At 41.0% G+C, this 26,353-nt stretch overlaps 1 protein-coding gene across 37 annotated transcripts; it reads left to right on the top strand.

Moving 5' to 3' along the window:
• Positions 1 to 267: 267 nt before the first annotated feature.
• Positions 268 to 26,245, top strand: znf740a (zinc finger protein 740a). Of its 37 annotated transcripts, none has more exons than XM_058054716.2 (20): positions 268 to 570; positions 2,140 to 2,312; positions 2,465 to 2,647; positions 2,811 to 2,927; positions 4,117 to 4,237; positions 4,418 to 4,501; positions 7,941 to 8,024; positions 8,464 to 8,547; positions 9,367 to 9,450; positions 10,074 to 10,157; positions 10,739 to 10,822; positions 12,560 to 12,643; positions 12,968 to 13,051; positions 14,418 to 14,501; positions 14,761 to 14,844; positions 15,288 to 15,371; positions 16,791 to 16,874; positions 22,400 to 22,483; positions 22,865 to 22,983; positions 24,007 to 26,245. In XM_058054716.2, the coding sequence occupies exons 2-20, from the start codon at positions 2,268 to 2,270 to the stop codon at positions 24,178 to 24,180; spliced, it is 1,851 nt and encodes a 616-aa protein (XP_057910699.1). In that variant the 5' UTR covers positions 268 to 570; positions 2,140 to 2,267; the 3' UTR covers positions 24,181 to 26,245. The 37 variants fall into 37 exon arrangements, with proteins under 37 accessions (XP_057910699.1, XP_057910697.1, XP_057910700.1 ...); XM_058054714.2 differs by having other exon boundaries at positions 2,811 to 2,957; XM_058054715.2 differs by lacking the exon at positions 268 to 570 and adding an exon at positions 579 to 879 and having other exon boundaries at positions 2,811 to 2,957.
• Positions 26,246 to 26,353: the final 108 nt, after the last annotated feature.

Genomic DNA, 26,353 nt, shown 5'->3' with positions numbered 1-26,353 from the left:
CAAAAGAGCAAAATCGTCCAGCCGCACTTTGGCCACCATTGTTTGTAGACAAAACAAAAACATGTTTTAATCAACTATCCTATTTGTGAACCTATTTGTATTCACTGAGTTTGAAACCATTTAACTATGTATATGTAATATTAACAATATGAACAAAAACACAGATATTTGTGACAATAAAAATAGAAACCACCTTGAAAAATATGACTTTTGTCATGCTCGTATCGATCCGAAATAAACACTACCCTTGGTATCAACAAGACCGATAATTGTATCGACCCGCCCATCTCTATCTTCCAGTCGCACCTCAATCTGCCGCAAGGTTGCCCCACTCCCACGGAAAATACAGAAAAAACGCGTTAAAGGGATGTTGAAATACTTTCCAAGCGTTTCGACAGCGACTGGAAGCGACATTGGCCATCGAGTGGTTGAAGAAGATGCGCCTTTTGTACTGGCTTGAGGAGGCTGCTGCTGCTGCGTGGGGGAGTGGGTCGGTACATCCTGTGGCGTTTCCTGTGTTTGTAAACTAGACGCTCTCGGAAAAAAACGTCGGGCGATCGAAGCTACAAGGTAAAACGGCGCCATTATCCCATTCTTCTTTATGCGTGGTTATGTTTGGTTTACTTTAACGGGTGGTGTTGGTTCTCGACGCCCACGCGCAGACGCTAGCAGCGGGAGACTCTTGCACGACATTTTAGCTTCAATGTTAGCTCGAGCTAGCTAATGTTAGCTCGGATGGGGGAGGCTCTCCACGACGGCCATTATGAACGTCTTTATCGCTCCGTCTAGTCTTGAGCGAGTCGCGCTTTGTCTTTCACGACTCACGCAGAGAACCACATAATTTAACCAAATCTTCTCCGTCGATACGCTCGAGTTGCTGTATGTAATCGTCCCGAAAATTTAGTAGAATTATTTGCGGTGTGTAACATTGGAGTGGGCGAGGGCGCCACCGAGCAGCTAGCTAAGGGCTACTTGGTGTTAGCTTAGCGTCAGGCTTGGTTGAACGGACAGGGCCTATCTAGCCGAAAGAAAAATATGAACTTATTTTGTTTTTCATGAAAGCTGCTAACTGAGTTAAGAAACGTATTTACACAACGTACTGTCCAATGTAGCTTTTTTCAAGAGTCCAAGTCGTTTTGCATAGTGTTAACAACGTTAGCTACCCAAAGCTAATATCGCATTCATATTGAGAAATATGTGGGGATTTGTTGTACTTTGTTCGAGAGCATGAACTAGAAGTTATGTTTAACATGTAAGAGCATCAATATCATTTGGATTATTAAACAGTAGACGCTCGCTTCACGTTGGTCTGGTGAAATAGTTCACTTTTTAAATGGATGATAAATGGAGATAATTTTGGATTAATAATACTGCAAAATCTTACTTGTCAAAAGCCTAGAGACATGCAATAACACGAGAAAGTGTCTTCAAACATTTGACATAAAAGTTTATACTTGGGTATATTAATGTTTTCAAACAAAACAGCTCGGTTATTATCATCACATTAATGAGGGGATAAAATAACATGCATTTCTCAGCATTTCAATATGAGTCCTGTATCATGACCCCTTGTCCATCTGTCCCATGCTATATATATATATATATGTTGTTGGCTATTACCATGTATTTCTGCTTTTGTCGAGAGACTGCACGTAGACAGGGTATGATTATTGATGCCCTAAAATGTATTGAATTGTACTGTACTGTAATGAACGACTTCTTAGTGGGGCTCATTTTGACAGACTAGCTTGTGTTTGACAAACATTATATTCATATATAGGTTCCTCAATGACGTTAGATATGCAGACCAGGAATGAAATAAGAAACGATACATTTTATGGGGAGCAGGGGCGTCCAAAATGTGTCCCACAGCTAGTTTTTTTGTAAAAATTTGCAAAACAAAAACATTTTTGCTTTGTGTTACAAGTGACAAAGCAAATTAGTGGATTATCTTGTAATATATCACAGTAATTAATAAGATTTTTGGAATATGAGATCCAACAAAAAAAAAAACAAGTGGCAGGCAGAAAATGGCCACGGGCCGCACTTTGGACACCCCCGCTTTAAATGGATTACATGTAGCTGGTGATGCTGTGATGCCATGTCTGTCGATTTCATCCACATACTCCTCTTCTTCAGTTTTAATGCTAGATGAGTGAGGTGGGTGTGGCTTCCCACCAGCCTGACCATCCTGACTGACTGACGGATCCCTGGATGACCTTGCCCCCACCCCTGTCCCTGCGCTCACACACACCGTTACCACAGCAATGTCACATCTGCCCAGCAGCTCAGTCCGCGACCATATGAAATGGGTTTGTTTTTGTTTTAGAACACCAACGTGGTTGCACATAACTCTGAATTACCAGTCCTGTGTCACTCAGGATGTTGTCTGATAAGATAAACAGCAGCTTGTTCAAAGACGTCTGAAAGAGGTCATTTCATCTAGACGTTGTCACCTCCCCAGGCGGGTCTGCTAGGCTGTGAAGCGGTGCTGTCCAGCATGGCCCTGATGCAGGCCAGCACAATGGCGGCTCCACCCAAGAAGATGATGGCTCCGCTTGGCCACGCACCACCACAGAGGGAGGGACCTGACCGTGCTCCCCAGAGTCACATGATCCTCCCATCTGGCATGAGCTGTCCACCACTGGTTAGCACTCACTGGGACTGGCACTTTAATTCTACCATTGCCATATTTCTCAGCCTGCATGCACTATCATGAACAGCATGTAGACCTTATTTGTTTGTAATATGTTTTGTTACAAAAAAGAAGCAACTTTTCAGTAATGTTCTGCTCTGTTTATGTATATTAGCTGATCCGGAAGGAAGGCGACTTCCAAGCACCGCGCCTGCTGGATGAGAAGGACATGAGGACCGGCGAGGACATGCAGCAGAAAAAAAAGAACAGGAAATCAGTGACGCCCTGTAAAGTGAGAGAACAAGAGGGAAGGGGAGGGAAGGTCAGTGGCTGTGATCGCAAAACAGGGAAGGGTCTTCGCGTGTTCCTTGTATCAGCGGAAAGCTGGTAGGGTGCCAAAAATGGTGGAACTTCAGTGAAAAAGCACTCCTCTTGGGGCTCTCTCTAGTCTGCACATTTGTTTGTGCGTGGGGGTGGGGGCTGGAGCGCAAGGAAAATGTGGAGGGGGGTGGAGGATCTCGAGAGGAAAGCTGGGGGGAGGGGAGCAGGGCAAAGCAGTGCACAATAACGGCAGTTGTGTGCATGGGGGGCAGTAACATGGGGCACAAGGCCTTTTGGAAGGGATTGCAAGTTATTTCATTGTTAATCTGAAAAAACAGCAACTCTTAAATGCACCAAACATTAAAAATAGAACTTTACACTAAGGGGATGCTCACACTAGGCTAATCGTACCGTGCTGGGATCCACTTAGCACCAAAAGCACAGCGTGTTTGGCTAGTGTGAGTGCACTGATTCTCGCCTGGGCATGGCCCACTTCCCCTCGTTTGGCACCATTGGATTAGTAGGTAGGGTAAAATTCCATACACACAAAGCAGAGTCACATAATGACTAACGCAATCACTCCTTGCATGTTATTAATGATTACAGACACAATTCACAATAGAAGCAAAAGGCAAAGACCCAAAATAATCCAAAAGTCACACCAGTGGCACACTGGCTCAGCCTCAATCACATGAGTGCGAGTATTAAAGATGCATCATTTTATTAATGTGATGGCTCATGGCAGGTGCTTAATGTTAGCCGACACAATAGATACAAAATGCAAAGACTTAAATAATCTAAAAGTCACACCCAAGGCATGCTCGCTCACCTGTCGTTACTTTGCTGTGCGTAATAAAGACACATTTCATTAAAGTATTTGCTCCTCTTGCAAGTAATGACAGCCGGCGCTTTCCTCTGTATAAAGTAATGAGAATGGTCTGAAGTAAGACTGGAAGGAATCCACCAAGTCAGAAAAATTGTCAGAAAACAGCAGAATAGAAGCGACGAGACAAGCAAACGTTAAAAGGTCCGTGCCAGCGTGAGTACGCCCTAAAAATTGATCATGGGACATTATAGTAGCAGCCATAGCCTTAGTTTATATGTGTGCTGCAGTGGTAGCAGCGGTGTTGTAAACAATTCCTCATTGCTGTCCTCCTCAGGGTGCAGGCGGAGATGAGAACGGTCCAGCTTCCAAAGTGCAGAAAAACTTTATTTGTGACCACTGTTACGGCGCATTTAGGAGCGGCTACCACCTGAAGAGACACATCCTCATCCATACAGGTGTGCTTCACGCTTTGAACGTACATGCTTGAGCATAAGTTTTTAGCAGATAACGTGTGGATATGATAGCACTGTGCTGTAAGGATTAAAATGGCCTGCTTAGAAACATAGTTTTTTGCCTCACAGCTTTTAGTGGTGTCTGTGGGGGGCTTGAACTAAAACTGGTGCTCTTCGGTTTAGGGGAGAAGCCGTATGCTTGTGCCGTATGTGACATGAGGTTTATTCAGCGTTACCACCTGGAGAGACACAGCCTCATTCACACGGGTATGCGTCTTTTAACCGTACCCATGCTACATATATCCTCCAGACTGCATCTGTCGCCATGACACTTGGGATAATGGACGGATGTTCAGGGTTCATTTTGTCTGTGGACAGTAATTTCCAACAAAGCCACCCCCTAAAAGCATTTGAAGCAGAAGTGGTAGTCCCTCAACATAAAGTAAACACCTGCTCCATACAGTGTGATGCAGTGCAGTCCATCAGTGACAAGTCCACAGTTAAAAACTCTTGCTTTATGTATTGGTTATATTTTACCCCAAATCTGTTATTGCAAATAGTTTTTTGGAATACAAACGACCACAGATCCCACAGTATCATATTCCCCAAAATGTGTCTATACTAAAATTATACTTTATTAATCACTACTATCTTTGTGTTTTAGGCCACACACTTCAGCTTTGACTTGTGAAAATCAGTGATGGACATTTTTGCCTCTTCTGAAATGTTGCAGACCAAACCACTCACTGTGTTTGGCTTATATTGATTAGTTTCGTCTTGGGCCTAATCGATCACTTGATTAATCAAATATGTTTCAGGTGAATCAACTATGAAAATAATTGTTAGTTGCAGCCCTACCACCAATTGTGTCATTAAGTGGCTGGCCTTAACAAGTCCATCTACTGGGTTCCATTACGTCTGTACAAATTGCCTCACAATATTAATATTAGGGTGGGGAGAACATGTGGCATCAGTTTGCATGAGCGATGACTGCAGGAGTTAATTGTTAATAAACAATTGGGTTTGAGTTAAGTAATGTTAACCAAGCAAGATTTATTCACGGTGGACTTGAAACCTGACTGTTGGACACCACTGTTTTTATGGGAATAGGCCCAAATGTATAATTTGTGTAACATTCATTAGAGAATCATCGCATGGACATCAGAGGACTATGTTTAAAGCATTTGTACCAGTGTTGAATTTGTATTGTTTTCTTCTCGCATTTTATTTGCTGCTCAAGCTGTATTTTCAGTTGTAATAACTCAAATGGACAAGTCATATGGTAATGTTCCGTTCCACAGGATTATTTTCAAAAAGAGACCAGGAGAAAAAATGGCATGTGTATTTAGATTACAGGAAGCTATGCGTATAGTAGGAGTTCCTGTTGGAGTTTTGCAGCAAGTCGGAAAATAAATTGTACCTAAGTCGATCATACTGTATACAGACCACATGAAGGACATATAAAACACAAAGATTAAATACAAGAATGAAATACAAGGACAGAGGGGGCAAAAAGTAATTTTAGCACACTGGCAGGTGTGTTGCAAGGAAGGTAGTCTAGGGCACTATTAAATCTGTGAATTTTTTTTCCCAAATTCCATTTTTTTACATTTTACACTGATTGTTTTACCAGCATAGAGTGTGTGCTTTTTGGATTAGTGAATTCAATGCAGCAATCTTAACATTTATTGATGTAATATGTCAGTGGACAATTTTGCCTCCATTAACTCAGAAAATGGATGTAGCTTGGCGAATGTAAGCTATTTTTTGTGACACCCTTGTAGCACAACAGGATTTTGAAAGCAACAAGTGTTGTTATGTCTGACTTTACAGTGGCCAGTTGAGAGACAAGCTGTGCCCACTGGCTCCTGTTCTTTCGGTTATGCTGCAGTACCACAACAAGCTGGGTGCATGAATTAACGTGATTCTCATCTTTTTTTTTGTTCAGAACCTCCACGTTGTCAGCGGGCATTTTAAAACGCTCCTAACATTAAAGCAATAAAACACAAAGTGTAGACCGAGTCGCGCACACACAACCACAATAGCATGCTAAACTAAGCTAACCCCGGCAGCTTGCGTTCATACCCCATAAAAGGATGTTCTGCCAACTTTCACTAGTATGTAGCTCTATTTCAACATGTTTAGTGTTTGAGGGGGCGGTTTAGTCTTGGTAATGAGATTCCGCCACAATTGAGCCGTTCGCTGGTGAAATATTTCCCCACACAAACATTCCTTGTCCTCACAATAACAGCATGTCATTCTTATTATGTCACTATCTATGAGATTCCACATTTACCAGTAAATTCCATTTTTATTAGCCAATTCGGCAATTCCGGAAATCATAGGACCTTAGTCATCTGCTTAGTTGTCGCTGTCCATTTGATTGGAGCAGATCCTTTCACATGTTCAATGAGACCATCCTTACCTTTCATGATGGTGGTGCCGTCTAAATGGCTTAGGCCGGGCATGCAGCTGATGTTTATTGGCGTTTCTCTACTTTGAGCATTGTATGATGTCCAGTTCTGTTGCACTTTTTACTTTCCCTGCTGCAGTACAGTCAGAAGTTTGCCTCATTTTGGCTGGATAAATGAAGGAGAAAAAAAGTTAAATAAAAACAAAGTAAAGCCTTTCCTCAGTGGAGGACTTTCTATCCTGTGGAACATTTTTCCTGGGGGGTTATTGTATTGTAATGATTTATGGGAGTGCGTACATAACCACGGAACATAGGATTTGCATGAAAATAAGTCAAAAATGAATCGACTGTAGAGCAGCTTCACATCCTAGTCACATAATTTGATAAATACATTTTTAGTATCATGTTTATTGCCATAATGTTTGCTCTCATTTAAATTAATGATCTATTTGGTATGTACTGGTTGGCAATCCTCAATACAATTTTTTTTTATTGAATGCTTGAGATAGTCTACGATAGGTCAGGATTTTTCGTGTGTGTGTAGTTACAATAGTTGGATGTTATTTGATATAAGGCAGAAGAACTTCAGCGTTGGTGGAATGTGGTTGTGTCCACCTTCTAATTTATAATTTTTGGTTACCCTCTCAAAGTTGGTTGCAAGTATGTGTTGCGTTTGCATTCTCCTCCCTTCTGTGGTCTGACGGAAGCAGCTTCCTTGTAGGTTGTTTGCTGGTACTGTATGTTGCTTATAGTCCTTTGATGTCCACCCATATTCTTTATGCACATTAATGGCTGCAGCTCCTGTGGCTGAGCTGTAAATATCTGCCTTTTTGGCTTAGGCTTTCAGAAAAAAGAACAAATCCCTCAATTTGAAGTGTTTTGGGTGGCAATTGAATTGCAAGCTTTAGCATCCCGGAACAGGATATCACCCTGCAGTCGGACGCCTAAAACAATCCGAATAGCCTCAAACACCAGCTCACCCTCTTTAAGTATCAAAAGGTCATTCATCATAGCCAATCGTGGTGCAAATGTGCCTGCTGCAGCTGGCCCATGTGATCGTTGTCTCCCGCGTGTCTTTGCTGTGTTGCTGCTGCTGCTCCTGCTGCCTTGTGTGTCTCATTCACGCATGCTTGGCTCATATCCTGTGGCTGCTGCTTGTGTGTCGTAACTCCACGCAGAACGTTAACATCAAGAAAACATAAAATTGGATCTACAATCCAGGAAACCTTTGAATCATTGTCCCTTCTGATGCCAAAGCCACTTGGTAGCTAATGTGTTACTCTGTGTATGTAGGGGTGAAGCCGTACGCTTGCTCCATGTGTGACATGAGGTTCTTCCAACGTTACCATCTGGCAAGACACAGCCTCACTCATACTGGTATGCGTCTACTTCCACTAGCCCCCCCATACTGTAGATCCACTTTTCAGACTAGTAACAACAACAAGAAGTAGCAAAATAATGTCTCAGTTCATAATTTGATAATTTTTTATTGGACTTGATATGTGAGGGGAAAAATAGAGATGTATCCAGACATGTTAAACTCTAGGAAAATTGTACTTTTAACGTCAGCTTTTCCCCTGCTGAAAGCTCCTCTTTGTTCCGCGCAGTTACCTCTTTGTCCCTAAAGACAATTTTTTGGACACATGCTTAATGTGGCTGACATGATTTGGGCATATAATCCCACACAGCACAACATTAGTTCCCAAAGTTGCATGCTTGGAAACCACGTGGGTGTATAAGACGAGCTACCGCGAGGGAAGAGTTGATGTGAAATTTGTCTGTTTCTAGCTGATACTGACATACTTTTTGTGTGTAGGGGTGAAGCCATACGCTTGCTCCATGTGTGACATGAGGTTTTTCCAACGCTACCACTTGGCAAGACACAGCCTCACTCACACCGGTATGAGGTTGCTCTCACTTGCTCCATTTCAACCCGCACAGTAGTACCTAGTACAGAAAATACCAGACGATTGAGGGCACCTGAATATAAGCAGCACCCACCAAATTTACAGGAGAAAAATGTTGTATGTATATAGACCGCACGTTGTAACATTGGATATTTATGCAGAAAGGCACACTATAAACTTTGCAATCCTACCTACACTTGGTGTTCCCAGCAGCGCTTATTCACTCGTCGGAGTGAGTGGTTAGACGCTTCCTTTCATTGGCATTTAATACCTGCTGCCATCCAATCTGTCCAAGCAGAAGCTGTAGTCATTTTCCACCTGATCAAACTTGCTAAGATTTGTCAGCTCATAAGACTTGAAAAGGTGATATTAGTGTTCACTTCACTACTTCCTAAATCTGCAATCAAAGCATCATGGGGACTGTAGATATTGTAGCCAAAAATTAGCTGCATCATTGTGTAAGCCGCAAGGTTCAAAGCATGTGAAAAAGGTCTGGAATTGACAGTAGCAATGACCTCATCTGGCCACTTGAAGTATTAATAAGAAGGAAGCTCGAGTAATGCTTGTTGCTGTTTTCCATCTTTCAACTTGAAGTTGTTGTTCCAGAGAGCTACCGCTGTTGAGTTAGTGTCAACTTTGACTTTAACTTAGAATCCTTGCAGCTCACAATGACTAGAAAACCATAACTTTTAATGCGAAAAGTGTCATACATGTGCTACTGCCTTTGGCATGTCTGGATACATAACAGGGTGTACCCTTTTAACTTAATTGTGTTTTTTTTTCTACAAAAACAATTTGCTCTGTGTGTGCAGGGGTGAAGCCATATGCTTGCTCCATGTGTGACATGAGATTTTTCCAGAGATACCACCTGGCGAGGCACACACTCACACATACGGGTACATATTTTACTCATCTTTAACACCATGGAGTGCCTGAAGTGCATAGGCCTCACCCAGCACCCTCCACCCGCTACTGCACGATAGCCACACTGCTCACCACAGCTCTACTCACTGTCGGTGCATTTCCACTGTTAACCAACTACTGGTTTTGGTTCTGAACATCCTGTGGCAAAGCGTTTGAGCATTCAAGATGCTGCAGTATTATGTTCAGCAGTCTGCTGCCCTCATCCCTGCAGTACAATATGTCCTCTATTTGTGTCTTTCTGGTGGGGAACAGCCACATTTTGTACATTGAATACAGGAGAGCCTCATATTCTCCTCCATTATTCTCTATTGTTGCTTAGTGTGTCTAATTTGAAGTGGAAAACCAACCACCCCAAACATGTTGAGTAGAGCCAAGCCGAGCCGTGTCGGTACCGTGTGAGCAGCTCAAGACAAATACGGGCCTCAATCCCTTTTTGATGATGTACATTTCAAGAATCTGTCCTGTCATTATTCCTGTTTTTGGAATATTTGTGTGATTAGAGACTTATTAGATGTTCTCATATACAGATTATGTACTATTTTTGTTCCGAGTTGACACAAGCACTTTAATAAAGTTTGGTACTGTATGCATTCAGGGGTGAAGCCGTACGCTTGCTCCATGTGTGACATGAGGTTCTTCCAACGTTACCATTTGGCAAGACACAGCCTCACTCATACTGGTATGCTGCATCTGTTCCCCTTTCACTGCACCACCTTGAAATATAACCTACGTATTTCCTACAGTAGCATTACTATGTAATTGCTGATGAATTTCCACTCAAACTTTAGGCTTTGTTGGAAAACTGTCCACTGAAAAAGTGACCCCCTAAACCCTGTAATGTTAGCATAGCATGTGTATCATTGAGCACTACGTGGCAGTATCAATAATGGGCACATTACACAACAAAGAATGGCGGGCATCCTTAGTTGCATTTCGTCAGATTTAAGGCAAATGGAGGGATGTTTGCCTACTTGACCAGTGAAATGGTGCATTTGCAACAAGCTTCATGCAACTGTTTGCAGAGTGACTGAATCTTATTAAAGTAGCTCCCAAGTATTTCTCTTGAGCTCTGGTTGGTTATAATAATCACACACACCCCTCAGCTTATGATGTCTGCGCTATCTTTGTGGTGTAATGTCTCCTTTACAATCTCCTTTACAAAGCATGACGTTACAAATACCCCAAAAGCACGTCCTTGTGTCTTTATGTGATGCTTTTTTTTTTTTAGTTTTGAAATGAATCTCACCTTCTTCCATTCAGGGGTGAAGCCGTATGCTTGCACAATGTGTGACATGAGGTTCATACAACGTTACCAGCTGGAAAGACACAGTCTCACTCACACAGGTACGTACTTATTCGAATGTCATTTTTTCGTTTTTTTATGGCTTCTTCAAATTTGCATTGCCGCTCGTCTCGATAAAGACAAAAGATTATGTTCATGGCGTGTCCACTGTGTATTTGCAATATGCGCACATTTGTATATACAGTACAGTAATCCCTCGTTTATTGCAGTCATTTGGGGCTGGACCTGACCATAAGTGAATTTCAACAAAGTAGGATTTCTTATTTATAAATCTAATATGTATGTAGTTAGAGCATAGAAAATGACCTCCTAATTGGTCAAATAATTCTCCAGTGAGGAGGTGGATAGAGAGAGATGAAGTCACCAGGTATCACCAGGAAAAGCCAACGCAAACCTACCAACAAAATAGTTTTTTATAGGGCAGGAAAGCGTACATGGTAGCCTAAGTTGCAATGCATGCTTACTACAAGGCAGCAGACACATTTCTCCCATTTCAATCATGATAAAAATAGTAAATACCAATTAATGGTAATTCCTCATTTATCGTGGGTAATTGGCAGAAGGACGTCGGCGGTTCAGAGTTAAGTTTGAGGTGGGTGTTTGATTACAGCCGCAACAGTAGCCCATTTTAGGGATTTTTGTTCCTGTTGAAAGATCATTCAAGCCTGCGTTAAAGGCGGCTGTTCCAGCGATCAAGTCTGGTGCTTGTTTGTCTCACCCAACAACTAGTGACCAGTGTAGAATACTACATCACATCTTTGAATGTGTCTTCTGAATGCCTTATATTTGTACTTTACTTCATTTAGCCATTTTTGTGCTTGAAAATGTTCAGCCAAAAATGTGTAAAATGTGCTTGACTAATAGGTTATAGTACATATCCAGATTTTGTGGAAAAACTATGCTAAAGCGAAGCCCCGAATTTCGAAGCGCATTGACAAGGGATTACTGTATATGACATGACATATGTACAAGAGGCAAAATGCTTTTCTGTTCAAATTGCCTCAACCAAAAGAATTTTTTGTGTTAGCATGTAAATTGTGAAAGCTATGATATTGTGTTCGAAGTTGTGAAAGAGTGGAAAAGTTTCACATTCTTAAATTGCCATGGTGAAGGATTCACAATGAGCAATCAAATTCATATTTGTGTATTAGTTGACCTTCCTGTCTTGGGTTTACTGGTATTTAAAATAATATTAGAGTGTTTTATGTAAGGATAAGTCATTAGTATTTGTAGGATCACATTGTATTCCAGAGTATCTGTGGTCATGTGCTTACAACTACATACAGACAATTATTACATTTTCATATATTGTGCCTAGTTGTTTGCCAACTGCCTAAAATTGTCTAACCTTTGCGATCAGCGAAAAAAACAAAAAAGATCTGTAGAATTTAGGTCAACACAATTTCTTATTGGCTTTGCGATTGTGCTCGGTGGAATGTGTCCAATAAGGACCTCAATTATTCCTTTGGTAAGTTTTAAAAGGTTTGTAGATTAGTTTATTTGTGTTCTGTGGATAATTTTTATTATCCGTCAATTCTCCCCGCCACCCCCACCCCCCAATTTTGAACACTGACTGTAGAATCCTAGAGTAGAGAAAAGTCATGTTCAATTGGAATTGCAGACGTGCTTCCTTCCCGACCGGTGGGATCTCTGCTGCAAACAAAAGCGCTGATGAGTGCAACCAAACTTTACTAAGCAATTAGTAAAGTTTAGTGTCGATCATTTTTGGCAGTTGATCTCTCCTTTCCACGCTAAAGCTGGTACTTTGTTTGCAATAGGGGTGAAGCCGTACGCTTGCACCATGTGTGACAAGAGGTTTTTTCAGCGCTACCACCTGGCGAGACACAGCCTCACTCACATGGGTATGCGTCTGCCAATCTTAACCCAGTCACACGATTAGGATGCTGTAACATCTGCATTAAATGTCTGTGTTTCAATGGAGAAGATTTATCCTGAAAATATGAATATGCTTGGAGTGTGTGTATAGTTTAAGTGGATCTGGAAGCATTTCCTTTGTAAACGCTATAAGCTTATAATTTGCCCATGTCAGAAACGTTAAGGGTATGACATTGGTTATTAACCACAAATATCAATTTCGCCGGGATGGGTTGATTTTGAAGACGTCAAGATTGATTGTTTCTTTGTGGCAGAGATGCAAATTAATGCTCTTGATGCTCTGCACTTAGGTGTGAAACCTTATGCTTGCACCATGTGTGACATGAAGTTTTTTCAGCGTTACCACCTGGCAAGACACAGCCTCACTCATACTGGTATGGGTCCGCACACCGTGCCCAGTACATTCAGTGCTTCAGATCAGTATGCACATCTTTCATTGGACAGTTCACCTCAGGGAATCACTCATTTGTCCTATTGATAACTAGAATTTAAAATCAGTTTGACTTCTAGGGGTTGGGATGTTTCACACTGCAATGAGCACATTGTAACCCACCTTGTCTGCCAGCGAATAATAAGACTGAGCTCGAGGAATCAGTGTTGCCAACTTTAAAGAGACACTGGCCACAAATCTAGTAAAAAAATAAATAAACAAAAACCCAAAACAAACTTGTGGTGACATGAAAGCGTGTATTATTAAGTGGCTGTGTCTTGTTTGTGAAATAAATAAAAAAAATTGATGCCACAGGTTCTCCCGTGCATGCGTGGGTTTTCTCCGGGTACTCCGGTTTCCTCTCACATTCCATAAACATGCTAGGTTAATTGGCCATTCCAAATTGTCCATAGGTATGAATATGGGTGTGAATGGTTGTTTGTCAATATGTGCCCTGTGATTGGCTGGCCACCAGTCCAGGGTGTACCCCGCCTCCCGCTCAAAGACAGCTGGGATAGGCTCCAGCACCCCCGCGACCCTCGTGAGCATAAGGGGTAGAAAATGAATGAATGACTCAACAGGGACGGTTGTTTCGCTTTTTATGTTTTTTTAACTCCATTTTTGCTCAGGACTGCAAATATGATGATTATCACAATGCCACAAAGCTATCACCGCCGCAAGTAGATGCCAGTCCTGTGGGAAAGGATATTGTTTCCATTTTTACTTAAAGGTTCATCCGTTGTTCTTATTGTAAAAAGGCATAACTCAGTCAACTCAGTCTAGTTTTAATATATTTTGTGGCCAAAGTAGTAGTTGTTGGGACATAAAACAAATTGGTTATTAAACCCTTTACTATGGGTGGGCACAAACACATATTTTAGGAATAATGGCGGCAGGTTTGGAGGAACAGATTTAGGATGGCTTACAGTCTGCGATTTATATTCTCATTGCTTGTGGAGAAAGTGTTTTTTGTTTCAAGTAGTTGTGGAATGACTTGAGTATCACCTTGAACAGTGCTTACCATTGTTCAACTGATCTCTATCTGCCTGTTTGTGATGTTTCAGATTACCTTACCATAGCAATAGTTGGCATGTTTGTCACGTAAGAGGACCCCACAAAAACAATATCTGTGTCAACAAAGTGGCAGGAGAAACAGGCTGAAATGTATCCAGACATCATCATGTTGGGATATTTTGTCATTTTGCATGAATTGGGAAATGTGTGGTTAATAACCAATAGCTTAGGCATGGTTTTATAGACAAAATGGCAAAGTGAAGCCAAGTATTATAACATTGCCACTTTGCATTCAGGTGTGAAACCTTATGCTTGCACCATATGCGACAAGAGGTTTTTTCAGCGCTACCACCTGGCGAGACACAGCCTCACTCATATGGGTATGCGCCCACCTTGCCCATGACACTCAATTGACATCACACACAGGGTCTGTGATGGATGCTTCATCTTTTGATATACACCTCTTCATTGTTCATACAGAGATTGGTCACAACAAAATCAAGCGTTGATGCTTTAATACTAAATGTTGGTTAACAACCCATCAATTTTGAATTTAAAAGTACATTGTATCACTGTTGGATTGTGAACACCCGAAAAGCCAAACGTGTGACAGTAATACTTGTAATACTCTGCGTTTAGGTGTGAAACCTTTCGCTTGCACCATGTGTGACATGAGGTTTGTTCAGCGCTACCACCTGGCCAGACACAGCCTCACTCATACTGGTATGCGTCGATGCACCCGCCCCTCATGACCATTTTAATTGTCCTTAAAGCTTTTAACGGTCTCAGCTAAAACTTTTGTTAAAGGCGAATCACATAAAAACACACATTCATGTGGTTATCATTGTAAGAGTCATGCTACCTTTGCAGTTGAAGGACATCGTAGGCAAATTGTACCACATTGCCTTTATGCTCTTTTGGCTTATCTTAGGATATTATACTGTGTTCTCACCAACAGTTACATTGGGCTTTTCACTGGCTCATTTGAGTAAAGTTGCAAACTGCAGCACAACAAAGAAGATAAATGCACCCAGAACGAGACTCAATGAAGTAGTTGATTGCATGAATTGGCAACTGTGTGGTTAATAACCAATAGTTTAGGGAATGTACTGGTAGAGAATGATAACTGAGTTATAAGTGCAGTAACATTGCCACTTTGCATTTAGGTGTGAAACCTTATGCTTGCACCTTGTGCGACAAGAGGTTTTTTCAGCGTTATCACCTGGCAAGACACAGTCTCACCCATATGGGTATGCACCCGCCCATCTGAACAATCACACTCAACGCACTATTTATATTGCTACTTAGTGAGGGTGTAACAGAACAGAACCGCTGGTTTGATATAGAGGCGTAACAATTTTCCGCATGATACACATAAAATGCGAGGGACTGGAAGTGTCACGTGTCCACTCTGCAAACAAACACAGCACAGACCAGCCTTTGGCTATCAGGAATTATGTCTAGTGATAGTGCCAACGAAAAGTCCGATTTGGGAACAATTGGCCGTCTTGGTGAAATACATAAATGGACAAAGACAAGCTTATAGCAATGTGCCACCATTGTGGCACATTGCTATAAGCAACAGGACGACAAGCTGGAACTAATAATGCTACTCTTAAACCAATTAGAAACTTTACTAAAAATAAAATAATAATTCGCACTCTTTAAACCAAAAAGAAACACTGTAAACCAGGGTTGTCCAAAGTGTGGCCTGTGGGACATTTGAATGAAAGTAATAAAAGAACACTGTTACTTTTACCTTGATTGCGGACGTGATTGTTGATAGGACTGAAAACAGGGAGGTGTTGGCCACATCATGTCTTTGGGAACAGTCACATCTTCATTGAAGGTTTTTAGTAAACTCAAATGTTCATTTAACCCTTTCATTTGTCATTTATATGTATTTACAATTGTTTTCGGCGTGTAAAACTATCATTGTAAACCGATAAAAACAGGTTTTGTGATAACATTTTACCAGAAGGCACCCATCTATGTCATCAGGGGTGCCTTCTGGTTCCAGTTGCCACCAGAGAATGCACGCAAACTGAGGCAATATATTTTTGACCTTACCCTAAAAACATGCTAACTGGGGCAGATGCTAACCGGGTTCCACTGTATTACGTAGAAATCACACCAATTTGCTTTGACACCTGTAGCACAAAGCTAAAATGTTAGATTATTTGTTTTTGTATTTACCTCTATTGGATTGGTTTTATCGTCTTTAATGCACAAACTGTATCAAAAGGACCCCCTGCAGTTTTCCATTTTCTGAATGCTATATCTTAACAGTTTGTAATTTTTATGTTTCATTTTAAAATATTGTGTACCGCGGCGGTACTGTTATTATGTCGTACAGTTACACCCTTACTACTTAGACTGTTAAACTGGTGCTGATAGCCTTTTACTGCTATCACGCTTGCACTGTCAACACAACATGAATGCAAACAAAAAAGTGTGACATCATCAGCTCATGTTGTGTTCCGCTGTGGATCAGAGAAATTGGCCGCACGCAACTTGACATGTTCTCCCATTGGCTCTCCTGTCAAAATTGCTTGAGTGGTTTGAAGTGAAAAGTGGTTAACAACCCATCAATTGCACTTTTTTACCCATCAGTTGATGGAGCATAAATGACAAGTACTGGAAATAACGTATTGATGCTCTGCGTTTAGGTGTGAAACCTTTTGCTTGCACCATGTGTGACATGAGGTTTGTTCAGCGCTACCACCTGGCCAGACACAGCCTCACTCATACGGGTATGGGTCCGTGCTCCTGCCCCTCTCACTATTACACTCAATGTGATTGAAGCTAGATTTCTAGCTGCTTGTGCTTATTACTTCATCTTAGATTTTTACTGTCTTCGTACACCAGGAAAAATAAACAAAGTACTGTAGCTAATATCTCACATTGTACTGCAGCATGTTTTGATCATCTCCCAAATTCCAAAGTACTTAGGCCAAAAGTTGGCTTATGAATTGTTTCATCCATTTTTAATTTTGGACTTTACACTCTTGTTTGGATTCTAGAAAGTTAGGCATATTCGTCTTTTGGGTGAAATTTCAGGATGACCCTAAAATGACCTGTAGCCTTTTAGAGGTGAACTTAAATCAACGCACATGTCAATGCACGGTTAAATGTCTCAGTACCTTTTACAACTGGCTGTCCCCTTAACAAGGAACGGAATGGCAGACATTACAGCATGATGTCAGAGGGAAGTGACCACCCAAATTACAGCAGCGGTCTCAAACCCAGTGTGGGTGAGGCTGGGCCGCACGGAAATGGCAAGAGGTCATTTACTCAACATAACAATGTGACTCACAGTCAGGCCTGTTTGCTGGATGATAATTGTCCTATCAATTCTTATCTAATATTATTGAAATTTTTTTGAGACTATTTACTGTATATGCCACAATAGTGCAAGAAATTGTACCAAAAGCAATACTCTTGCATTTCTCAGGAGTATTTAACATTGTAATTGGAATATCAATAGCATTTAAATAAAATCAATTCAAAATATATCAATTCAAACAATCAACAACATAATACACAAAAACAAATAACCACAAACAATAAAACAAAAGACCCAGTCCCTGTAAAGGTAAAAAAAACACTCCAATAAAAAGCACACACAAGTATCTGTAAAGAAAATTGCACTTGAATGAAGGAACATTGAGTATTAACATATGGCGAGCAACACTGAGTGTGGACCATTTTGTGCTGTTTTGTTTACTTTACAAACGCCTCTTGATTGTCGGGACAAAGTCTCTGCTGCCTCTCCAGTAGAAGTTGGGAAAACTTGACAGGATGGTTGTTTAAGGTGTGCATGCAAGTTGCTCCTATTTTTTTTACAAATGGCACATATTGGCCTGTTTTCATGCGCTCACCCTGTTCATTCTGTTTAAAACCAAAATATTCCCACACTAGCCACGTTTACATAAGGAGTTTTTGTCTTTCCGAATGACCTTTCCGAAAGCAGTGGTATACATGGAAAGGAATATTCCAATCGCGTGTCTACATGCGCCGCTATAATCAACCAGAATAGTCAATGGGGCATGCCCAGTAAAGCGTAAACATCAACATCACATGATACAGACTTCGAGTTTTTCTTTCACTTATTGGAATAACTCCGTATTGCCAGTTTTTTGTTCATCCAGTCTTGAAATTTAGTTTGAATCAAAAACAAACTTTCCGCAGCACTCTAGTGCAGATTGCTCGGCTCCATTTTTTAAATCAAAGAACGTCTTGAGCTGCGTGTTACGTCATATCTCAGCATTCGCTGAAAGAACGCACCCAGGAACAGGAAAAGATAAAGTTCAATCTTGCTAATATTTTATAATTAAGCTCGTCACATGTTTTATATAGAAATGTATTTTCTTTTTTAATAAAACTGGATTTGTGAATGGCATATAGAAGGGTTTAGATTGTGTTCCACAGATGGTGCTAATGCACACGAAAGCTGCTGTTTATTTGCCAACCGCCAATAAACAACAGAAGAAGAAAAACACCACAAAGAAGAGCGCACCCTGACAACTTTCCGATTGAGCGGGTGCAAGATACCTCAATTGGATTGGGGAAAGGAATATTCCACCCCTGTGAATCCGATTATATATTCATTCGGATTGGCACTTTTCTTTCGGAATGAGGTGTATACAAAGGTTACATTCTTTCCGTTTGAGCAAATAACACGAATGGAATTGGAATATTTGGGTCCATGTATACGTGGCTACTGAGGCTGTGGCATTTGGCTTTTGTGCATTTATTCATATTTGCATTTGTTCGCTCACAATGCTAACTTATGCTAAGGCTAACCTGGCGCACTTGAAATCCGTGTATCAACTCACTAGCAGCCTCGTCGCCACCTACTGAGACAAACAGGCTGAATGGCTGAGAGGAGGTTTCACTCTGTCCGTTCATTCCAATAGAGAACCAACACACCTAGAAACTATTATAATTAGACTAACACTAGATAGATAGATAGACTTCCTTTATTTTTATTTCACAATAACACACTTGTAGAAAGTGGTTTCAAGTACCTTGGTCACGTGTGCTTGAGGCTATAGAGCACAATCCATGATTTTTTTATATATAAAAATTTATATAAATCATAAACAACTTAGTTTGACACAAAGAGATGTAGATGGTAGTACTAAGTGATTTGGAGTGCCTCGGAGACATAACCTGCAAGCTTTGAAACAAAATCATTTTTATGTTGAAAATTCATATAAAATCTAATAAACTAAAATACTGCAAAATACTTTAGACAACCAACGATTAGAGCGACACGACACTTTCTTTGCAAACACCACGCACCCTGAGAGCGAAGTCCTGGTACAGTGAAGGGGAACTACCACTGTTGCTATGTAGCCGAATATCAACTGCCAACTTCACCATGGTGCAGAGTGAACCCTCTTGTCATCTAGCTGTGTGGTACAGAAACACACATGCACATGGCAATTTATCAAGGTCGGCAAAATTATAGACTTTGTTTTTTTAATTGATGTATCCATTATTGTTATAGTCCTACGCATAGTGTTATGACAGAAATAACACTACATCCCACAATAACTTAAATACTACTACTAGTAGTGTCACTTATGTTGTAGAAAATTATGTCAACTAGGGTTTCTCCAATCACTTTTATCAATGTTTCTATGGCGAGTAAAGAAAAAGCTAAAAGAAAGAAACAAGAGATTGACATGGGGGGGAATTTATTGAGGGGTGGGGGGAAGTTTTGATAATTTCAAGGGTCTGTGGCCCAAATAGGTATTTATTAAAACATGTAGGGGCCCCAATCACCTTAATTTAAAAATGTATATCACTCGTGAAACTTAGAGGATGAGAGTTTTTATGTGAGAGTACATTGTCTGCAGGAGCGCTTCATGGCAGGACTCCCAGGCAAGTGAGAGAGCAGTCGATTGAACCTAGGGTCTTCCACCGCTAAGAGGCTGCTCATCTAGTCTCATGAATTCAATTATTTTTAGCCTTCTGACTGTCAAGCACGTATGGGTCGCTATTACACTCAATGGCATCACTCCTGTCATTGGGAGTGGTGCTTGAAAAATGCTTAAACAGTTGGTGTGCATTCAAAAATGTTACGAAGGTAAAATTAATTTCACTTGCCGTCATCCTGAAATTTAATCTGAAAGCTGAATATTCTCAACTGTGAGTAGTAGAATTTGTTTTCTTTGTAAGCAAAGAACCTGATTTTGTCCTCCAAAATAAGTCAAACTCAAACAAATCAGACTCTTGAAAACCAAAAAAGGGAAAGTTTAAACTTCACATTACCTCACATTAGCATTTACTTCATTGCCATTTTCTATGCTGCATTTTCTATTTTAATGCAATATGTACAATAATGATAACCAATTTATCTGCTTTAATATTTTTTTATTATCACATGGTTCCACTTTGTCATGATCAGTGTTGGGCAAATTACTCATTAGTTACATGAAAGAATTGATATTTACTGCGATTGGCTGGCAACCAGTCCAGGTTGACAAGCAGCGTAGAAAATGGATGGAATTGGGATTTAGTTCTGTAGTGACATTTACAGATGTTTGATGAGATTCAAATTAGTCGCAAGGGATGCGGTCAAACACTTCCCTGTGGGACAGAGTCTGCACCTCACATGGGCAGTCTTGCCATTTACACCAGTGGCTTGAAGTAGTACCTGTATTTCCATCCTGAAAACGTTATGATGACTTGACAGACTGATTCAGACTCGCCATTGTTGCATCGAGTGCTCTTATCCAGATGTGACTTTCGACTTTTTTTTAAATAGCTTTTTTAACTGAACGAGGAGAACAGATTCCCAGTTGCATTTAACAGTGACTTGTTCTTACATCTTCTATTTGTATATCTTGAAAGCGGTTCGCATTGTTCACTTAAAGAGACGTTCAAAAAACTCAACCTCTTTGCCAATATCAAAGCTACAGTGGAATGAAAAAGTGTCTGCCCTCTTTCTGTTTCAGCTCATCAAACAAATTGAAATATTAGTTAATTTCAACACAATTGATCACATAATGCAGTTTTTAAATCGAACCTTTTATCGGTGATTCCCCCGCCTTTCCACAGAAAGTCAGTAATTAAGATCTATCAGTTTGGAAGAGGTTAGAAAAAGCTTTGGCACTCCAGCATGCCACAGTGAGAGCCATTATCAACAAATGGCGAAAACATGGAATCTTCCCAGGAGTGGCCGGCCAGCCAAAATTGCCCCAAGAGCGCATCCAAGAAAAGTTGCTGGCCAAAAACGGCCTGCACGGCAGAGTTCCAAGACCAAAACCACTGCTGAACAAAAGGAACATTAAGCCTCATCACAGCTTTGCCAGAAAACATCTTGATGATCCCGTCTGTGATCTGACGAGGCCAAAAGTTCAACTTTTTGGAAGGTAAACATTAGGAGTAAAATTTTTCTTTTTAGAAAAAGAGCATCATACCAACAGCAAAAATATGGTGGTGGTAGTGTGATGGTCCTGGGCTCTTTTGGTCCTTTACGACCTGGAAGATTTGCTATTATAAATGGAACATCCGGCCTTCTGTTTGGAACCTCAAACTGAAACCAACCTTGCGTTGCAGTAGGACAATGATGCAAAACACATCAGCAAGTCCACCTCTGAATGACTGAAGAAAAACAAAATGAAGACTTTCTTTGATGACCTGAAACATTTAAGTGTGACAAACATGCAAAAAATAAAATAAAATCAGGAAGGGGCTAACACTTTTTGCACCTCTGTATATGTGATGGAACTGGCTACGGGATAACAACCCGTTGGATATTATTTAATTATACGCACCACATTTTACGCAGATAACAATAACCGTTGTAACATTTGAAATTGTAATTAAATTAAAGGAATGAATACAACTAGTACCTGTCACTGGAAAACAATGACAACGTTATTCCCAACACTGGTCATGAGGCATGCTGCATCCATAGCCATGTAAGATAGGAAATATGGTAGCCACATTTTATAAATGCATTTTATACTGTATATCTTTTAAAAAAGTATTGGGGTGTATACATGCATGTAAGGGTGTGAAGACACAAGAGGGGGTTCTAATGAACATCCTAGTGTGGGTAAATGTTAATACTAGCTGTATTCAGATAGTTGCATGTCAACATGGCCACATTGTGTGTGTGTGTGTGTGTGTGTGTGTGTGTGTGTTTGTGTAGATGGGTGTGTGGGTCTGTGTGTGTGTGTGTGGCAGAGGTGATGTTGCACGTACTTGACCTTGTGTGGTGTGTGGCGGGAAGGCCTAATACGCTGCTCTGTGTGTGTAGGGGTGAAGCCGTATGCTTGTTCCATGTGTGACATGAGGTTTATTCAGCGTAACCACCTGGAGAGACACAGCCTCACTCATACTGGTATGCGTTCCGTTATTGCGCTCTCTCCCTCCCCACCTCTGTCGCTCGCACATCCCCCTGCCTCCTCCCTGTCCCCCTCCCTCGACGCGCCACACAGCAACCTCCACTTTGATGGGATGTTGAACCAGCATCACACGCAGCCGCCTTGTTGCGTAGATCTGGGCCATGCAAACTGACAAACACATAATGAGTTGATGACAAGGCCTTTCCTTTTTCTTGTTTTTTTTTTTTACAATCACCATAATTCTCATTTTAAGTTACACATCAGGCTTTTCTCCTGATTATTGCTGGAGTTGTAGCGTCTCAAAATGTTTCACACACTTGAATGGCGCAAAAAGCAAAAATTGACGCATTGACTGTATTGTGTGTGCTTTTTGGTAGGAGAGAAGCCATTTGCGTGCGACATGTGTGACATGAGGTTTATCCAACGCTACCACCTGGAGAGACACAAGCGTGTGCACAGTGGGGAGAAGCCTTACCAGTGTGAGCGCTGCCAGCAGGTGAGGAAGCGGCACTTTTTACAATTCTCTGTAACTGTCGGGAGTCTGACACCGGAGCTGCTGAAAATCCAGACCCTCCGTTTCAGTGTTGCGTCGAAGGTGCACACTTCACACAACATAGGAGTCTTTAATTCAGCATGACTTTGTCATTAGGTTGTCGCTTTAAAAGCGGAGGCGCACAGGCAATGAAACATAACACTACACTGATATATGTATATGCTAGTAATATCATTCTCCTTATACATATATCTCTGACATAAGTTAATGTGCAAGCAATGGCAAGTTGTGGTTTCGATTATGTCGACAACCACTTATGTTGACATAAGTCAGTGAGTTTCACAGGTGTTGACAATTTTTCAATGGAGGGTCAGATAAAGAAAAATGATGTTTTTCCCCATTTTGCTCTCTCTTTTAAAATGCCATTCTTCTTAGATAATCTGTTTAGCTACTCTTTTTGTAATATTATGGCTTTATCGTATTCTAACTTTTTCTCAATCATATTTTTCCAAGTATTTAGTTTCCATTTAGCTTCCATAAAATAACTTTTTTTCCTGTAGTACTTCAACTCTATCTTACTAAAATGACATTTTAAAAACAAGTTGAAATTAAAATTAAGTTAAAATTGCCATTTTTTCCTCATTAAAACTGTTACATTTTTGTAGAATTTTTTCTCTTAACATTTGAGTTTGTTGTTTTAAAATTACATCCTTTTTCATAACATTTTCAACTTTCTTTTGGCCATAATTATGTCTTTATTTAGATTATAAATTAAAATTTTAGATTATTCTGTATAGGTTTTTTTTCTTTAATATTTCAGCTGGGTAAATTAGTTATTGTTTTTTATTTTATGCTCTGTGGGCCAATTAAAAAAATCAATGCGGGCGGCAAATGGCTCCCGAGGCACCCTTTGGACACCCGATTTAATGGATTCTACATTTATAGTAGTATAAAATGTAGCACAGATGGAATGTGCTTGAAAATGTACTAACCAGAGTCCACTTTGATTTTTTCTTCCCCCTTAAGAACTTTTCAAGGACAGACCGACTGTTGCGGCACCGGCGCCTGTGTCAGGGCCGCGGTGTAGCAAAAGTGGAGAACCAACCGTGTTGCGAACCGCGCCCGTACGGCCAGGAAGCTCCACCCGCCCCCCCGACCTGGAGCCCCATGCATCCCCCACCGGGTCGTCTGGCCGTCTGACATTCCCTGTTAGCCACACCCATGTGGCCACCAGAGACAGGACCGGCTGGCGGGTCTCGTGCTCGCTCTGTGCTGAGTGGTGCCGCTCTCTAGCACAGACTGACAACGCAGCTCCAGTCTTGGATCACTAACAACTGCGGGACATTTCTTATTTTTGTTTTTCTTTTCCGACTTTACTTGTTTCTTTTCTCCCCTCCATATTTTTTTAATGACAAGAATTTTCTGTGATGAAGAGTGTTCCTGTTTTGTACTTAACTCTGTTTTGCGCAAAGAGAAATGTTTTTATTGTTCCAGTGCATCCACACTTGTTGGTACTCCATCTACAGACGGGGGACAAAGTTGAGGACATTGATTTTATTTTGCCACTTAGGTCCAAATCTACCAGATCTTGCTTGCCATGGCAGCTGTTTCCTGATAGGGGTCACCATGGCAACAGTAGCGTGACCGTGACTCTATTGTTAAAGCCATCTGCTTGACCAGCGCTCTTTGCCTCTCCACCTTAGAGGTGCACTGTCTGTAAATAATGGAACATGCTATTCACAGTTGGACTTCAGTGGCGTTTGTAATTGGCAAATTTGGCCGAGAGTTAGCTTCGGTCTCACAAGCACTGGGTTGTTAAAGAGTAGCAGTAGAGCGCTGTTCACCAGGACTTCCACGGAGGGGACACATCCTGATCAGTCAGGAAGAGGTGCAACGTGACTTCTCTGCGTTACTTGTACAGATTTCTCATGTTGGCATTTTTCTCTGTGTGAGAATACGTTTTTTTAGTTCATTATTGTGTATCAGATGTATTAACAAAAGACAAGACCGGTTTTAATGTCACGGTGGGCGCTTTTTTTTCCCGGTGGTGCCGAAACAGGCCAGTCTTTGCCGATGTGAGGTGGATAAGGCATCGCGTAGTAAAGAGACTGGAGGGTTCCAACGGTCCGCTGCAACCAACACTCTCCTACACACTAACCGTTGCCTTTGTATGCAGATATTTTGTGCTTGATGTGTTTTTAGTGGGGGCGGGCCATGTCATATCAGAGAGTGCAGATACGCAAATAATCATTGTCATGCTATAAAATTGTTACAGCTTAGCGCATCCTGCTGCTTTACTTCTCAAACTTGACCCTCCACATGTACCCTTTGAGTCGCACTATTAGAAAGCGATTCGAGTTGTGTACATATGACCGATCACTATAGTGGAAGGAAATGTATTTTTAATGGTGGGAATGTAAAAAGGTGTATGTTGCCTCATTGATTCCCGGAGTGAACATACAGTATATAGTGTATGTTCAGTACAATTGACTTGCTTGTAATATGAGCATTGAGGGTCAAGTTTGAGGAATGCATTGACACTTCCACCTGTGCACAAAGGATGCCGCTAGTGTGTAGTGGTACATTTTATTAAAAGTATACGGTGGACACCTTTTTTTGTTACGCTCAACAAGGATCGCTCATATTGTTACCGTGCAAAAGTATCCATCACTTGTTTTTAATGTTGACGTTTAACTTTTCTGTCTGGGATTTTTTTCCTCCCCTCCACAATCTGTACTTTTTTTTTATTATAAAATTGTAAACACTGGAGAGACGGGGGAGGAAAGACAAAAAGAGATGGGTACACCCCCCCCCCCCCCCCCCCCAAGACTGTACTCTGTTTTAGACAAAGCCTCTTTCTCCTCAGAGAAGATGAACTGAACCATTTGTTGATCAGTACAGTTGACAGCCCGGTATGTTTGGACTTTTTAGCCAAAAAAGATTCCCTGCTATTTGTAGTCAATTCTATTGATGATGGTATTAGGAGAGAGACGGCATAACGGTAGCTATCACAGATTAGTTGTTTTCTTTCTTAGTCTTGCATGCAGTTATGGTCCTCAGTTGAAATAGAAACTTGATATTGATTATTTTGTGTAGAAAAAAATGAGTGCATACAAGTAACTTCCTAAAACTGTTACAATAATTATTGTAAAATGGGCTAACTAATATGTACCCTTGTGATCCAATTAGTTTCAACCGTATACAGTACAAATCGGGAGGAGAGGCTTCTTACTATTATGCTGAAATAAAAACATTTGTTAAGGACTTTGTTTCTTTCGGCTTCTTCTTGATTACGGAGTCGCCACAGCGGATGATCCGCATACTGATTGGCTTGTGCCCTTTATGTTCCGGATGCCCTTCCTGACGAATACAG

Source organism: Doryrhamphus excisus, linkage group LG18 (assembly GCF_037039965.1).
Source record: "Doryrhamphus excisus strain RoL-2023G ecotype Guam linkage group LG18, RoL_Dexc_Guam_v1.1, whole genome shotgun sequence".
Lineage (NCBI taxonomy): Eukaryota > Metazoa > Chordata > Actinopteri > Syngnathiformes > Syngnathidae > Doryrhamphus > Doryrhamphus excisus.
This window is presented reverse-complemented; position numbering and strand designations above follow the sequence as displayed.

What these genes read in the sequence shown, in the direction of transcription:
- znf740a (XM_058054714.2), top strand. Translation starts at nt 2,268, where the DNA reads ATGTCACATCTGCCCAGCAGCTCAGTCCGCGACCATATGAAATGG. An exon ending in ACACAGTCTCACTCACACAG is followed by an intron (nt 10,823 to 12,559) that starts GTACGTACTTAT and finishes TGTTTGCAATAG; the next exon opens with GGGTGAAGCCGTACGCTTGC. An exon ending in AGTGTGAGCGCTGCCAGCAG is followed by an intron (nt 22,984 to 24,006) that starts GTGAGGAAGCGG and finishes TTCCCCCTTAAG; the next exon opens with AACTTTTCAAGGACAGACCG.